The sequence below is a fragment of the Parasteatoda tepidariorum genome, chromosome 4 (assembly GCF_043381705.1).
Source record: "Parasteatoda tepidariorum isolate YZ-2023 chromosome 4, CAS_Ptep_4.0, whole genome shotgun sequence".
NCBI classification, from domain to species: Eukaryota; Metazoa; Arthropoda; class Arachnida; order Araneae; family Theridiidae; genus Parasteatoda; species Parasteatoda tepidariorum.
In genome coordinates, this window is record NC_092207.1 from 7,348,900 (window position 1) to 7,365,311 (window position 16,412).

The window sequence follows — 16,412 nt, forward strand, 5'->3', positions numbered from 1 at the left end:
GCAGGTCGTCGGGCTACCGAAGCGGGGGTGCCATCCCCTCTGCAGAGGATCAAAATTGTGATGGCATGTCTTCGGATCATCCTCAGGGATGTTTCCCAGACCGTCGCCAATAGCCCATTGTGCAGCTCTAGTGCGACGTACGTTTTTTTTAGTAAATGAACTACAACAACAACTTGACTGCTTTTGGGCAATATAGGTATTTCAGTCTTTCTTGTGTTAAAGGCAAAAGTATTGAGAATAAAAATTCAATAATCAATTGGGTACTAGCACTTCAAGAAGAAGACTTCCCATACCCACAGATGTGACCATTGATGTCAGTGACAGCTCATCTTTATTAGCAAAATGATATATTAAAGTTGAGCTAAGTTTCTCTACATAAGTTAAAATGTTAATTAACGATAAGTTAGATACGGAGCCGTATCGCTCGTCGAATGAGTTGAAATATAATTCTTACTCGTCTACTTCTTTTACTTAGCTTAGATTTATTATTTATTTATGTATTTTATTGTAACTGTGATACATTTTTATTCTGTGTTCCTGGCAACTTCGATGCATAATTAGTTTCTGTTTCACATGGCTTCTTGCCTGTCTTTGTGTTAAGTCTCTCTGTGTAAATATATACTGAAAGAATTGAAATCTTTGTGAAAGAATTTAGAACTTACGATAATTGATAGTTGACGGGCTTGGTTTACACGAAATGAACGAAAATAACAGTTGCTAACGTAAACAAATGCCACATTTCGAACACCAATCAGGATAGAGATACCAACACTACGTCACTTGCAGGTATCCCATTTAATATTTAAAAAAGTAGTAAAAACCCCTTTCATACAAGAAATTATTGTTATTATTTTAAGAAATGCTTTTACGGGTGGGTAAGTCAATGATTATATTGACACTTTCAAAAATTACATATATTTTTGTTTCATAGGTTTATTGAATAATTATTACTATATTGACTTTCAAGTATACATTATGTTAAGACATAGCACATAAACTCTCACTTCTTTTCCACAGCTTCTTTAAAATCCAGTGTTGCAGGTATTAAGCATGATTTACCGGTACGCAAGTCACCGTGGAGAGGGTGGAATCAAAAATTTTCGAATATAATTTTTGTTTATAAAATCACTTAAAGTTAAAGTTTTTTTTCTTCTTACTTAAATTTCCCTTTCTTTATTTTACCATATAGCCTTTACAATGCTTCTCTTTATTTACTGAAAAATTTATAAATGCTTTTATGTACACGTTTATTTTCACTTTATCTTAAAAATCTATTTACAATGTATAGAAGTCAATAGATTTATGAATTATATATATTAAAAAAAAACTTAGCATCAAACTGCTTAAAATATTTTAACATATTGAACTATGATGTCCCTCGTTATAAATCCCACTTCCTAGGATAAGGTAATGAAATGTATAATAAGGGAAATAAAAAATAAAATAAAATAAGGGAATAAATGAATATTTTCATCTTAGTAAAACCTCTGGAGCAGATGGGATGGCACTAGTGTCCTTTATATATTTTTTACTTAATGTGTTCTATTTTCGTATTGTATTGATATATTTTGCTTTGGCTATATTGATACAATGTTAGAAAGCACTGCTTTTTGCGGATATAATCGCGTGAGCTGATGAAGAGATTATATCTTTACTTTATTTTGTTATCCGGATTTTTAATAATTTTTTTTTTAAGATAATTAAAAAATATTTTTTTAAAATACTTTTGAAAGATATTTTTAATAATTTTCTTTTCTTGTCATTATTTTTTTATTATTTTCCATATTTTCTCAATATTTTAACTTTATTATATATATATATATATATATTGTTTGTCTACGATAGGTACTCTGACCGCCACAAAGTCTGCGACAGTCTGGTGCTATGGAAACAAGAAGAGGGCATTTTAGGGAGGGTAGCTTCTAAGATAGCTTGTATGGGGAGTATACCAGATTGGCTGACTCAGCCACCAGTAGGAAACTTATTTAATCTGATTCAATAACTTTTTTAAAGATTCGCATAGATATTTCTTTCTTACTTAAAAAGAATCTCTCTACTCAATCGGTTGTTATTTTTTAAATACAAAGGAAAAAAAGTGAACAAATTCTGACATTAAGGGTAGTACAGGCTTTCTTAATTTTACGATATTTNATATATATATATAACTGTTTGAAAAATTAATTCTACTTTTAGCGCAGAAAAAGACAACGTTGTTTCACGCTGTACTTCATAACCATAAATTAAATAAAAAAAATTTTGATAAAGAGATAATAAAAAATAAAAATGCTTAATCGCATTCATAGTTAATCAAAGCACATTAGAAATGTTATCCTTCATTCATAGTTAATCAAAGCAGTATGTATTATGAGTAGTTTATTGTACAATATATACATATTTCTTTTAATAAAAGAGTTATGATTACAAAGTGGAAATTTGTAATATGTTCATTAAAGTTTCAGAATCAAGTTCTGGCCTGCACCAGTGAGTTCCGACTCCACGCCTGCAGGGTGAGTAGCGTTTTTAAAACGTGCTTTTTTATTTGAGTTTTCTAAAAGCTCTTAATGATGCTTTTTCTCATTGTAAAAAGTGCTTAATTTTCTGTCTTTCAAAAGGACATTTTTTTTCTTTGCCGTGTAGATTATTGTCATAAATTAAACGAAAAAAACATTTCCGCAATATTTATCCGTAACAAGCAATTTAATCACGATTATGTAAAGTCTCTTGAAAAGAGTTTTTGCATTTTGTAGATTTTGTGTTTATAAATGAAGAATTTTAAACAATGGGTAGAAATGCTGCACAGATCCTGATTATGATTTTTTTTTGAAAAGTTATTAAAAATATTTTTCAAGTGCTTAAAAAGCGTTTAAAAAGTTTTTATTTTTTGTTGATAAATCTGGCTGCGCGCATCCTGCTCAGAATATTAATTTAATATCATTTATCAAGCAAAATTTCATTACATTTCAAATACTTATCACAAATCTCGAAAATGCTCTAGAATGTAAGGTCAATTAAATTCTTCTTGTTGCCTATTACTGTACTTTATAGTACTTTCAGTACTTTCAGTACTTCAGTACTTTATAGTACTTTATATTTACTTTTTAATAGTACTCTTGCTGTACTATTTTGCCTATATTTCTACTTTAAATCATGAACTAATTTTTACTTATAACAAAATATTATAGTTCTTAAATTTGTTAAAAGATTAATCTAATTTTATTTTTATCTTTAATGAATCAATAAAGATCGAAGAAAATTTTCTCGGTATGTCAGAAATATTGAGGGGGACGTTTATAGTTTTCTAATTACTGAGCATGACACGGATTTAGCCTGTGGATTCACGGATGAAATGAGAAGTATGAAATAAATTAAACGTAAATGCAGTGCTGCCATCTGTTTTTAGAAAAAGATTAAATTTTTGATCTTGAAATGAGGATTATTAATATACTAATGATTTTCAAGAAATACTTAAGATTTATATAAACGATCAGAGGTAATCAATCGGACATAAATAAACTAGATGTAACTTATAAAGAATTTTTGTCACTAAATAATTGTTAGCGTATATAGTGCTATTATACTGATTTGTGGATCCAAAATTGTTTACGTTTTTAACACCATTTACAATAAATGGATATTTAATCTCTTGCAATAACTCTAATTTTAAATTCCAGCTAAATTTTAAGTCTTATATAATGAAGAATATCGATTCTAGATTTATCGTCTTATGTTAATAGATTAAAAAATAAAAATGCGTCATATAATAAACATTAAAAATGCGTCATATAATAAACATAATGACGCAAAAATCACTGATTTCACTTGCTTGTGGTCACCAAACTATTTTTATTTTCACACAATATTTTATTTTAATATTTAGATGTGTAAACTTTATCTAAGAAAAATAATCTTCAATTGTCTGGTTTCAAAATTTTTTTAGAATGTTTCTCTTGAATCATGCAGTAGATTCTTCTTATTGTTCTGACTACTCTTCAGAAATTTAATTTCAAGATATTTTGTTAGGGGCCTAGAAAATTTTGTGGGCCTTGGGCCTGAATTTGTTTTGATCGGTCCCTGGCTCTTTATGATCAGATTTTGAAACATTGTGACTCAAAATTTTCGAGACTTGTCCATAACGCAATGGTCACCATAGTATTTCCTGGTTGCGACTTTTCTTTAAAAGGTTCATTGAGACAAAAAACAACAAAAAAGTAAGCTTATTTAGAGATAGTAAGATCTGAGTTTAATTTTACTAATTGCCTGTGCAAATTAATTAACATATTTCGAATGTCTTTCAAACCATTATGATTGCAAACTGAACATTAGATCAAAAAATAATTTATTTTTTTGTTGTGTGCATGCTTGAACTAGACGAAATAAAAGGTGTACAACAAAGCAGCTTGCATAAGGTACGTAGTTTCAAATTGTCAATAAGTAAATGGGTATTATGTTAAGTAAATGCGTGCGTTTAATGCAAATAGAATTTATTCTAAAAAAAAAAGAAGAAGGAATCGAAGTTTTGTGACTTATGAAAGTATTTTTTAAAAAAATAATTGTTTGAATTATAATCACATAAAACCTCAAATTCAACACAGGTCAAAATAAACATTTTTATAATTATAACAGAACATGAATTTACGATTAATCAACTAAAGAATTCATTTAAAAAAATTTTTTTAAAACGTGGATTGAGGTTAATGAGGAATTAAATTAATTAGTTATAAAATAAAATTAATTATAAAATAAAAATTTTTGTAAAATAAAATTTAACCATCTAGCTGCAAATGTATCAATAATGATGTCAGGTTTCTAAATTAATTAGATGAACTTCGTTTTACTTGGTAAAATACTTGACAGATTAACTCGACAAGCAAAATTCTAGTCATTCGGAATTCTAGCTCTAGCAAGAATCTCTCCCCCTTATCTCCAAAAAGCAGGAGATACCCCCTATTTTAAAACAAAAGGGAGAAATCATGGAGATAATCAGCGAAAGGGGAAAGTCGCCCCTCCCCTGTCAACTTCTAAAAAAAAGGCACATGTCTCCGTTTATGAAATGATCGAGCAAGCAGACTATGAGGTGAACCTGGCAATAGCTGGTTGATACGAATTTCGCATCTGGCTGGCACTGACCATAGAGCTGACATAAAATATCCTCAGTGGTACACGGATCATGAGTAGGAGTCCCCTTGCCATCAGGTTAACCATGAGAGGTTTTCCTCTCCATGTAACGTAAATGTGGGTTAGTTCCCTCAAAACGTCCGCCATGAAGGCAAATTTCAGGAGTTTCCTTGTCTTCTGGATTGGGTTCAAAATGACAAAGCTACGGAGTTGAACATTAGTAGTCATAAACCCAAAAAATTGGGTCGGCTGTTCAACGACGGTTATAAAATAAAATTTAAAACAAAAACAAAGAGACAGCATTTTGTAAACTTTTTCTCAAAACTAATATAATTTTACGGACGGACAGCAAATAATAATTTTCATTAAACAAATCATTTTTATTAAAGTAGATCTTCAATTACTATTTAAAAATACAAATCCTAATTTTTAATAAAAAAATAAATTATTACTTTTTAAAATTCTTAAGAAAAAATTTCTTTCTCTGTTACAATAAAAGGAAGCATTTCGGGTGACAAGTTGAACCCTCAAATCTCCCCTGGATTACATGAAAGACTCAGTGTTGGATGTTGCAAATCGTATTTCATTCTTTAAAGTTTGTCATCTCATTGGACAGGCACCTTAAATTTGTTTAAAAAAAAAAAAAAAGATAAATATTCAGAAATTAAATTAATACAAGTAAGGTAAGATTACATAAAAAAACAAACATACATATTGATAGATGTAAATTTGAAAATAGGACAAGATACATTCAAATTTTTCATTTTATTCATTTAAGGAAATACATACATTCCACTACCTATTGAAAATGTTGCTACATTGTTTAACATTCTATACAAAAATTCTGAAAATATCTACAATGGAAAAGAAAAAAATAAATAAATAAAATGCACTTCATTGCTTTGAATCTATAAAAATAAATAAACTAGAAAAATCAAAGCAAAATGTGGCTATTAATTATTTTATAGGGACTGTGCACACTTAAAGCACACCAAAAATTAAACAGTCAGTTTCAGCTACTGGAACAGAAAAGCAACAATGTCCCTCACCTCTGGTCCACATTGACCATTCAGCAAGGAATGGAGGTCTCACCTTTTTCTATATTCCTTTTTTGAAACAGAGACTTATCATTTCCCCCAAGATATATGCAGTTTCCCAAACTTGGAATCGTGATAAAATTATTGCTATATTTTACCAAGGTTTCTACCAAAATTATTGTTATCTGAAAATTATTGTTTAAAAAATTGAATTAAATACAGGATTTCAGCCATAACCTGAGGCTATTAGAGTTAAATAAATAGAGTGGTAAATTATTGTTTTATTTTACCAAGATATCGACCAAAATTATTGTTATCTGGAAATTATTGTTTAAAACATTTTATTAAATACAGGACTTCAGCCATAACCTATTAAGAGTTTCAGACAGATTACACTGCATGAAGAATAGAAGCTGCTGATGAGCATGTTAGTGATCTGTGATCACATGGTCTTGAAAATCTGGGTTTATTTTATGATGTACTACTGCATTTCTCTAGTTCTAAGTGTGGAGACTAAAATGTAGATAAATATTAGATTTTTGATGAATATCATTCAATGTTTAAAAAAAAATAGTAAAGCAATGTTACACCAGGTAGCAGGTTTTGACCAAACCTGGATTTTCAAGAAAAAACTCAGTATAAGTGGGTGTTTCCTTTAAAAAAAAAAATTGCCTGCGGAGAAGTGTTTTTTTTTTTTCTTCATGAAAAAACACAATTTCACCCTGAGAAAAGTGTGCTTTTTAAAATATGATCTACATGCATACTTTCATCTACTAAATATAAGAGTCAAATATAGTATATACTAAAAAAATATTGTTTGATTACTATCAATAGGATTAATAAAGAAATGGTTATGAGAATGACTATTTCAGTCATTTTTATACCTTCTAAATGTATAATGAAGTGTGTAAAAGAGTTACTGAAATGATTGTTTTTAAAATGTAAAAAATAAGTTATAAGATTAGTTTGAAATTATAAGCACACACATAATTTGTTTTTTAGTTAATGAATGAAATTTTTAGAAGCATTGTATACATTCATGAAATTAAATGCCCACATTTCTTAGTAGCACATGGTATGTTTTCATTATTGCTTTTTTCTTTATCTGTATTCTTTATAAGTCTTAAAATATACATAAAAAAATATAAACTTTTATTTTTATTAAACATCTTGTTTTTGAAATTAATGAAAAAAGCTAATACGTTTTAAACATTTGTTTTCTAAGCATTCCAAGTATATAACTTAAGACTTAAATGAACATGCAGATACGCTTATTAAATTTAATTAGGTAATAATTATATGTATAAAGAATGAACATATCAAAGACAAAAAATATCTACAATATTCATTCACATTCCATTAATAAATAATTTCCTTATATGATCACTATACAATCTTTTGTTTGTAACTAACAAAATTTTTACCTAGCAAACATAAACAAGATTCACAAATATTAAATATAATACATTTTTGATACTAGTTAAAATGCTAAATATAAACTTAATCTCAAGCATCATATCATGACAATTTCATTTGTAACTAAAAATTTAAAATATCAGAAAGACTATTTTTTATTATTTTTTTTAATTGAAACATTTACATATAACAGAAAGTATTTCTGATTTTCTATCCATAAAGGATTTCACAGTTTGAATTGAACTAATCAAAAATTAGAAAACATTCCATCTAGTCCAGCTGTCGTAAGAAAAATAGTGAATAATTCAGTAACTAGATGACATGTTTTAGTGTTAAACTGATATTCTAAATTATGATTTTATGCCAAATTATGGATTCAATATTCTTAACTTTATCTTTAAACATAGATATTTTTTTGCAAAAGGTGCAGTATATAGAAATCTGTAGTCTTTAAAACACTTATAACAGATATTTTTTTTTTTAACTGAAAAATTTATTTTTACATTCTTTGTCTAAAAATAGTATACATTTTGAAATTTTAGTTACATATATTATACATCTGTTCAAGTATTTAAACAAACTCTAAAGGGTTTACAATCCGAAGAAATTATGTAAAGAGCATAATATATATGCATAATTTATTTTATAGATAAGTAATGCATTAAATATTTGTTTTTTTCATTTATTTTTTATCACCTAATCTATTTTTTTTATGTATACCTATTTAGCACATTTATATTAAATTTTGTTTGCAACAGTCAGATAACTGAAAGATGTTTTAGTTCATATAATTTTGTATAAAATCTGCAAACTGAAATTGATTAAACAAGTGATAATTTTAAGGAAATTTGATAATTGCAAAGAAAATCGATTAAAAATGATAAAATGTGAAAAAACCCACTTGGTGAAAACAACAAGCTTTGTTTTTTTTTTAAGTGGGTCAATTCTGAAAAACTGTATTAAGTTTTTCCTGACAGAGCTCACAGGTAAATAATAAACTTGTGCAATATACAAGACTCTAATATACCAGAAATGGGAGTGGATGAAAAATTGATGAGCAAATTTCATCTTTAATATATCCTATCAAGTGAAGTTTAAAAGAGAAATACAAGTAACATAACTCACTAAAAGGTGGCCTTCAAAACCACTATTAATTTTCAATAAGGAAAAAATAACAAAAACTTAGCCATACCTTTATTTCTAAATTTGTAAAAAAAAAAATTATAACAAAACAATTATGATGAAAGACTCAAAAAAAAAATTTAAATTGTCACAGGTTAATAGATTTTTATATCATCTGTAGCTTTTTTTTTCCTTTGATGTTATTTTGAATGAATAAGAAAGAAGGGGAAAAAAATTACTTTTTTGAGAATAATATCAAATTTTAAAAGAATAAAATATTGTGATATACTGCACCCTCTGAAAAAATATCTACATACCATACTAAGGATTTATTTTTTTAGATCTACAGATAATTTAGCAATAAATGTATGCACAAAAATTTTGTCATATTACATATTACAATTAGAAATTACAGTATATTTGAATATATTCTGTTAAAGATGAACATTCATCTAGCAAAATTTGCATGAGTATTTTTTTTCTTAAAACTTCACGATTTCAAATAAAATAATTAAATTCAGCCATAAAGAAATATGTTACCCCTGATAACCACATTTATAACAGTTCTTTTTCATTTTAACAAAAACATTATTTCTGCTTTATTCATTTTCAGCTTATGCATTCACCAAAAAACAAATTCACTATCTCACATAAAATCTAATTTTAAAGCTATTATTGATTAAATTCTTTTTGCGCATTAAATATTTCCAAAATAATAAATATTGTTTCTTATTTAATATGATCAGAATTGCTAATGAACTTTATTATAATCTCAGGATTCCATAGTCAAAAAATTAGGATTGAGTAGTGAATGTGAGTTGTGGAACATTATTATTTTATATATTTAAATCTATGAGTGTCATTTACAACATTTACTTTCATATAAATTCAAGTTCTTGTTTTGATACGGCTGTAACAATGAAGGATCTAACAATGATAAGAGGGCCAATCAAGATATTAAAAAACATTACTTAGTTATGACAAAACATGAACTTAAACTTCATTTTTGTCATGTTTGTAAAAAAATGATACATAAAATATATACATAATAAATAAATTATACATAAACTAAGACAGACTCTGAACGATGTCTCGAAAAGAGTTGTGCCATTATCTATTTTTAGTAAATGCGTTTAAGAACTTGTGCTGTCGCTTTGAAAGTTTCAGTATCGTCTAACACTTAATGTTAAATTACTCAGAATGTAGCAGGCTATAACATATATATTTTAAACAAAATAGAATATTCAGTTTGGAAAAAGACCCCACGTTCAGACTCAAAGACCCCACATCTGCACACATACTGAAAAAATGTCCGAAGACGCACTTGTTTACAGCATAGCTATTGCCATTAAAATATTTATTAAAAGCTCACACAAAGATTTTAAAGTGAGAGACATGTTTCCAAATTTGATCGAATCTATTAAATAGACAAAAGCTGTTACACAGTGAATACTTAAAGAATTTTTAAGATAATGTTACAGAAGCTTTTGCAAAGCAAACATTAAAAAGAAAGTTTTACTTGAACTGAAACTTTTTTCATTTTTCATATGTATAATAAGCGACAAACTAAGTTTCACAAAACTATACATTTTCAGAGAGGCAAGCATTTCTCATTAATATGTCAATTTTTAACCATATCAAGTCAGAAATCTACTTAAATAGAAACTAATTCCGTTTAAATTCCAACTTGTTAACATAAATAAGTTGAGCACGAAATAATAGCCTGAAAAAAACTTAGTTAATAGTTCCAATAAGTTTTTCAACATTGATAATTTTCTAATTACTGTAGGCAATTATGGGAATAGTCTAAAACTAAAACAATAAAAAAAACATTTCAGATAAAGATTTTTTTGATTTCTAGAAAATATTAAATTGCTTGTGCTACTGCTTTTTTTTAAAGCTAAACATAGTTTTATACTATAAGAGAACATTCACTTTATAAGCTATACATTCTCAGTGGAGTATATTAAACTATCATCAATTTTTTGCTCGAGTTCGGTTGTGTTATTAGCAGAGTGCGAAATTTCATGTGTTTTAAACTCCTCTTCAGTTTTAAATGTAATAAAGCATTCGAGACATTTAAAAGGTTCATTTTTCATGTGGACTAATAAAACATGCCGTCTCATGGCGTGTTTAGCCGTAAAATATCTGTCACAAAAATTGCACGAAAAGGGCTGAGGCTTATTGTTAGCATTATATGATACAGGGACCTTAGGTTTCTCACTCGTGTGACGCAATACATGGCGTTTCATGACGTGCTTAGCACTGAAACTTCTTCCGCACACATTGCAGGCAAACGGCTTTTCTTTCGTGTGGGTGCGATAATGATACTCAAGATGACTCTTCTGCGGAAAAATTTTGTGACATATGTCGCATTTAGAGTTTTTTTCATCGTTATGCAAGCGTTGATGCAACTTCAGATATCGCAATGTCGAGAAGTCTTTCTGACAGATTTCACACACGTGACGCGATACCTTAGTGTGATTGCGCGTGTGCTCTTGCAAGTGGCTTTTCCTCGAAAAACTCTTGAAGCATATGTCGCACGAGAATGGTTTCTCATTCGTGTGGATGCGGTAATGCATCGTTAGAGTGGCTTTAATGGGAAATCTTTTATCACAGACTAGGCAGGCATAAGGTCTAAGATTGGTGTGGATGTGAGCATGTGCTTGCAAAGCGGCCTTATGAGCGAAACACTTCTTGCAGATCTGACACTCAAAAGATTTTACTTTAGAGTGAGTGACGGCGTGCGTATCTAAATGTTTCTGCTGAGCAAATCTCCGATCACAAATCTCGCACTTGAACGGTTTCTCGTTAGAGTGCACTCGAAAGTGAACTTGAAGAGTGCTGATCGTCACAAACTCCTTTTTACAAACGCTGCATTCGTAGAGGTTCTGTTTGTTGTGGAAACGATAGTGGTCCTTGAGAGAGCCTTTTCGACAAAAACTTTTATCGCAGAGTTCGCATTTGAAAGGCTTTTCGCCTGTATGAACTCTGTAGTGTAAATTGAAATGGTCTTTTCTAATGAACACTCTGTCGCACACGTCACACCTGTATTGCACGTTGCTGGAATGAATACGCCGGTGCAACCTGAGCGACGGCATTGAAGTGTAGCACTTCCCGCACACCTCGCAACTGAAAGGCCTCTCTCTTGTGTGCGTCTGAAAATGAAGAATAAGATTCTCTTTGTGAGGAAAACACCTGTGACACACTTGACATTCGTGTATTTCCCCGCATGCAATGTCTGGTGGTACGACTGTCGCGTCGCTCGAAGGACTGATATCGGTATCTGGTGAATAAATGTCATAAATATTATTCGCATCGGGAGTCTTGGCATTGGATTCGTCATCTAAAGTATTAGATGACACAGTATGATTAGCTGATACTGTACGATTAGCTGTATGAACAGTTTCAACAGGTTGATTGAGAAAGGGGTATATATTTTCAAGATCAGCAGTTGAATCAAACTCACCAGATGGAGTAGTTTTCATAGTAGAATTTCCTAACTCTTTATTTGGAGAAGTATCATCCGAAATTCCGACTGATTCTTTGGATTTCGTTGCAGTGAAATTATTCACTGAACCGTTTGATTCTATACGATTTTGTGATATATCAAGTTCATTGAATGATCCCACACCTAAATTTTTGCCGGTCCCAGTCCGATTAAAACTGTCAACCAAATCCATTATTTTGCTGCACTTAATACTCCTAATCAGATTCTGCTATTTGAGTATAGATATTAATGTTACAAAAAAAATTTAAAAGCCAAAAATACGTTTATTTTTAACGAAAAAATACTGTATTAATGTTCTAAGAATGTTCATCACTAATTAGCACAATTCTTCGATCGATAGAGAAGCCTTTTTTTCTTCAACTACTAATAATCCACTGCATTTTTTATTTTTTTGGCTTAGTTTTTGTTTAGAAGATCCAGTTTTCAAGAGAATTGATTACGTGGATTAGCTAAGCCGCTTTGACCTGATTTTCTATTTAAGAATTTTATTCGATTGAGGACTGTCTAGAATGCCGGACTTTTCCTAACCCTACACTTAGATGGTCTTTTGAAATTACTGATCAACAAGACAATTTTATCGCCAAGAGAGTTGGGATTATTTTAATTGGTTTGCCTCTGCTAAATTAGTGTAGAATGTTTCTGTGCCAATGGCGATAAATAATTTTACTTAGTTGTTCTCTTTCCTACCTAAATATACACGTCATTATCTCCGCTCAACTCTCAAGTCCAAAGAACATAAATTTGTTTTCAGAATTCTTCCTTTTCTAGAATAAAATTAAAATTTTTCAATGCTTCCTATTCATTAAAATTTGTAAAAATTTTGTTTAATTTTATGGGGTTGTTCTTTTTTTAACTTTTGTTCTTTTTCCTTGTAAAAGATTTAGGAAAATATTGGTGTGAGGAATGAAGCAATTGGCGATCAAAATGGGTTACAGGTGGCGTAGAGCAAAACTCTCTATCTATGGCAATACTTCAACTGATTTCACCATTAACATGTCGAGAATCATAGAAGAATGAAGTACTTTAGTTTCTGTTTTGATTTTTAAATAGATTAAACTCTTTTAAGTTAGGAAACTACATGGAGCTGAAAACTACATTAAACATAGTTCTAAAAGGAAACGTCATGGAAATTTTAAAAAATATTTTTGCCAAGTCAATACGGAAATTATTAAGATAGGATCAAATATCGTAGTACATTCCTATACAACTGAAAAGAGGAGGAGAGGGAAGGGGTGAGGTAAGAGCCAAAGGCATGGAAGCGGTTTTCACCCCAGATAGAGTATCGTTGCGATCGCCCATTATTGGTAGCCGTTGCTTATTTTTTTATTAATCGGTTAAATGAAGGTATGTGAGTGCCATTACCCCGGTATACCTTTACCTTTATCTCAGAAAGCATGTAACCTTACTGCAGGGACTAATATAAGGGGATATATATCCATGCCTACTGCAACATTATATCACAATTTAGTTTTTACTGTCCCGAAAAAGTTTAATTAGTTGAAAATCTTTTTTCAATATAGTAAGTATTGCAATATTAAATCTTTAATCCTAAAGAGATAAATAAACAATTTTTAATGCTTTTTTTATAAATAATATTGTTGCTTAGGTTAAAAAATAATCAAGAGGTAGAGCTTGTTTTTGTATTTTTGTTGGTTGTCATGATAAGGTATACAGAAATAGAAAGCTGAAATCTTTGTCCAAGGTTTTTCCAAGGAAATAAAATAAGGCAAATACAATAAATGATAAAAAAAAAACTAATCTAAATTGGAAAATTTATTCTAGGGAAAGCAAATAAACTAACATGAAAACTTGTTTTGGTATGTTTTCTAAGTTCCTGCGAAAGTATTGTGCGAAAACCTTCTTTCAAGATTTTTACGTAATCACCGATGGGATTTTAAAAAGTAAGGATAATATTTCTTGTCAATGAAATTTTTATTCTGGAGAAAGCTCAAAATAAGTTTTTAGAAATTGGACATAGCTCAAAATACTTGTTTAAGAAAAGAAACTCAGATCAAAATTAGTGTTTTAAGAAAAAGGACACAACTGAAACTGCTTGTTAAGTCGTGAAGGGGATTTAATTTTAGACTATGTTAACCTTCATCTATCAAAAGATACCTCAAGATCGAATCAAGTTAACATGTCTTATATACTAGTGAATTGGTATTCAATATTTATAGTGGTAGTTACGCCACATTACTCCCTTTCCGGAATTTTATCTGTGATAGAGCTCGATGAACGAATACCACTAGTTGATACCTGCTGTTTATTTATTTATATCATTTTTGCCCATTGTATTTTTTTCTTCATTTTTTTTTGTTTAGTTTATAGCATTTTGCTCATTATTTCTTTTTTTTTTTATCCATATTGTTTACTGACCGGGAGACTTTATTTACGTCACCGGTTTTTTTTTTATTTCTTCGAGCAGTATATTTTAAAGCAAATCAACTGTTTTTAATGTAGACCATCCATCAATGTTGGCAATTTCATATCACGTTCACAGGTCACCATTGAGGGGGAGTTTATTATTAACATAAGACATCTTATATTGATTCTATCGAGAGGTACCTTTTGATAGATGAAGGTTGACATAGTCGGTAATTAATTCTCCTTACAATAGTGACCTGGACGTGATTTGGCATTCAATATTTGCAATGGTAGTTACGCCACAGTCGAGAAGCACTGCTGCGCAAAGCGTCAGTTTTAGTGTTCTGTTCTATACATACTCTTCTTAAAAGCTTGCATTCATTATATAGCAGAAAAATGAGTCCACTGATAAATGATAATAAAGAGCATTTCATTATTTATTTGTTTTGTACACGAAATAGCTTAAGGTATTAGATGAACAGGTATATTACAAAGATGTTTTATGATAGTAAAATCATCAGCAGAAAGTACCTGCCATTGGAAGTTCTTAAGGTCTGCAGGTTCACCATTCATCGACCTGGAATCTGCTTCGTCACAAGCACGATAGCCCCTAAAGGGCTTGGATTAATTATCAATAAACACGAAAACCTGCAAATTCTTGGAAAGACTAGTGACAATCAACAACTAATTACAATTTCAGAAGCTAATCGCCTGATGATACTTTTTTCGACTACGGAATGGTCCTCGGTACCATTCCGTAGTCGAAAAAAGTGGTTATAAACTATATAATTTTACTCATAATTTAATAAATCGCCAATTTTGGATCTCCTATCCATGCTTCTGTATCCGATGGGAATAAATTGCACATACTTTTTAATTAGGCGTTTGATTAGGCAGGTCGTGGGGGATTTGTTTCCCACGGCCTGTTCTTATTAATATTATTATGCAAAATTGATTCAACTGAAATTCTTATGGATAATATTTATATTTGGTACCTCGAGCTCTGCAAATATATTAAATAAAATCTTTATATGATCCGGTTTTCATTTTCAAGTGTTATTTTCATCTTCTTCTGTTTTCATCACTATATTCAACTAGTCCCATATACTATACAAACTTCAACACCCTGATTCCATCATCACCACTTAAATTGGCACACTGAAAAATCTTCCACCATAGTAGCTTTGCGCGTTCGTAGGCTGCAAGTTTAGACATCCAGGTTCTCATTCCCATCCCCGATTTTTTGTATTTAGTGAGAATGGTCACATAGAGAATTTTGCTGACGTTTCAAGTTTATTTATTTATTAACTGTTACACCTACGCATGCTGGCTTGAGTGCTTACTACATAGACAGCTTATAAGCTCCTTTATTTGATTCCAATTATTTGATTATCCATGTTAGATTGTCCAAGGATTTAATCAAATAAGCATTTTTCTCTTAAAAAGAAAACATCACATTCTTGGATGAAAACGAAACTTTATTAACTTTTGTTTATGAGCACGCAGCCACACTGTAAAAGACGTTCTGTTGTTCTGTTCTAGGGTTGAATTATTTTTTATGTCTTTTTGGTGATGATTTTATTCGCCACAGAGTATCACCCCAGTGACCTGAGGTTACCCGAAGAAACGATATAACCACTAGAGCAGAATATGCGACAAGAATTGTACAATGTCTAAAAATATTTATTTAAATACCATTTTTAATCAAATGAATACAATTACTATCTAGTAATGTTTATTTATCCAAAAACCAAATCGACAAACTCTTTCAAAATTTGATAAAAAACAACGGATACCCAACTAAAGTAATTAAATTCTATATAAAATCATTGAGTGAATTGTATGCT

General features: G+C 30.0%; 2 protein-coding genes across 5 annotated transcripts in view; one reads left to right on the forward strand and one right to left on the reverse strand.

Annotated features, from left to right (window-relative positions):
• LOC107447412 (mucin-2) overlaps positions 1-16,412 on the forward strand; it is a 149,335-nt gene that overhangs the window by 54,981 nt on the left and 77,942 nt on the right. For 3 of the 4 annotated variants that reach the window (XM_071180451.1, XM_071180453.1, XM_071180452.1), the window contains exon 2: positions 2,454-2,507. The exons of the other annotated variant lie outside the window; for it this stretch is intronic. The gene's annotated coding sequence lies outside the window, so the exon portion shown is untranslated. The remainder of the gene's footprint in view (positions 1-2,453; positions 2,508-16,412) is intronic. 4 annotated transcript variants of the gene reach the window in all.
• LOC107447413 (zinc finger protein 83-like) lies at positions 5,866-12,865 on the reverse strand. Its single transcript, XM_016062327.3, has one exon. The coding sequence runs from the start codon at positions 12,371-12,373 to the stop codon at positions 10,634-10,636; it is 1,740 nt and encodes a 579-aa protein (XP_015917813.2). The 5' UTR covers positions 12,374-12,865; the 3' UTR covers positions 5,866-10,633.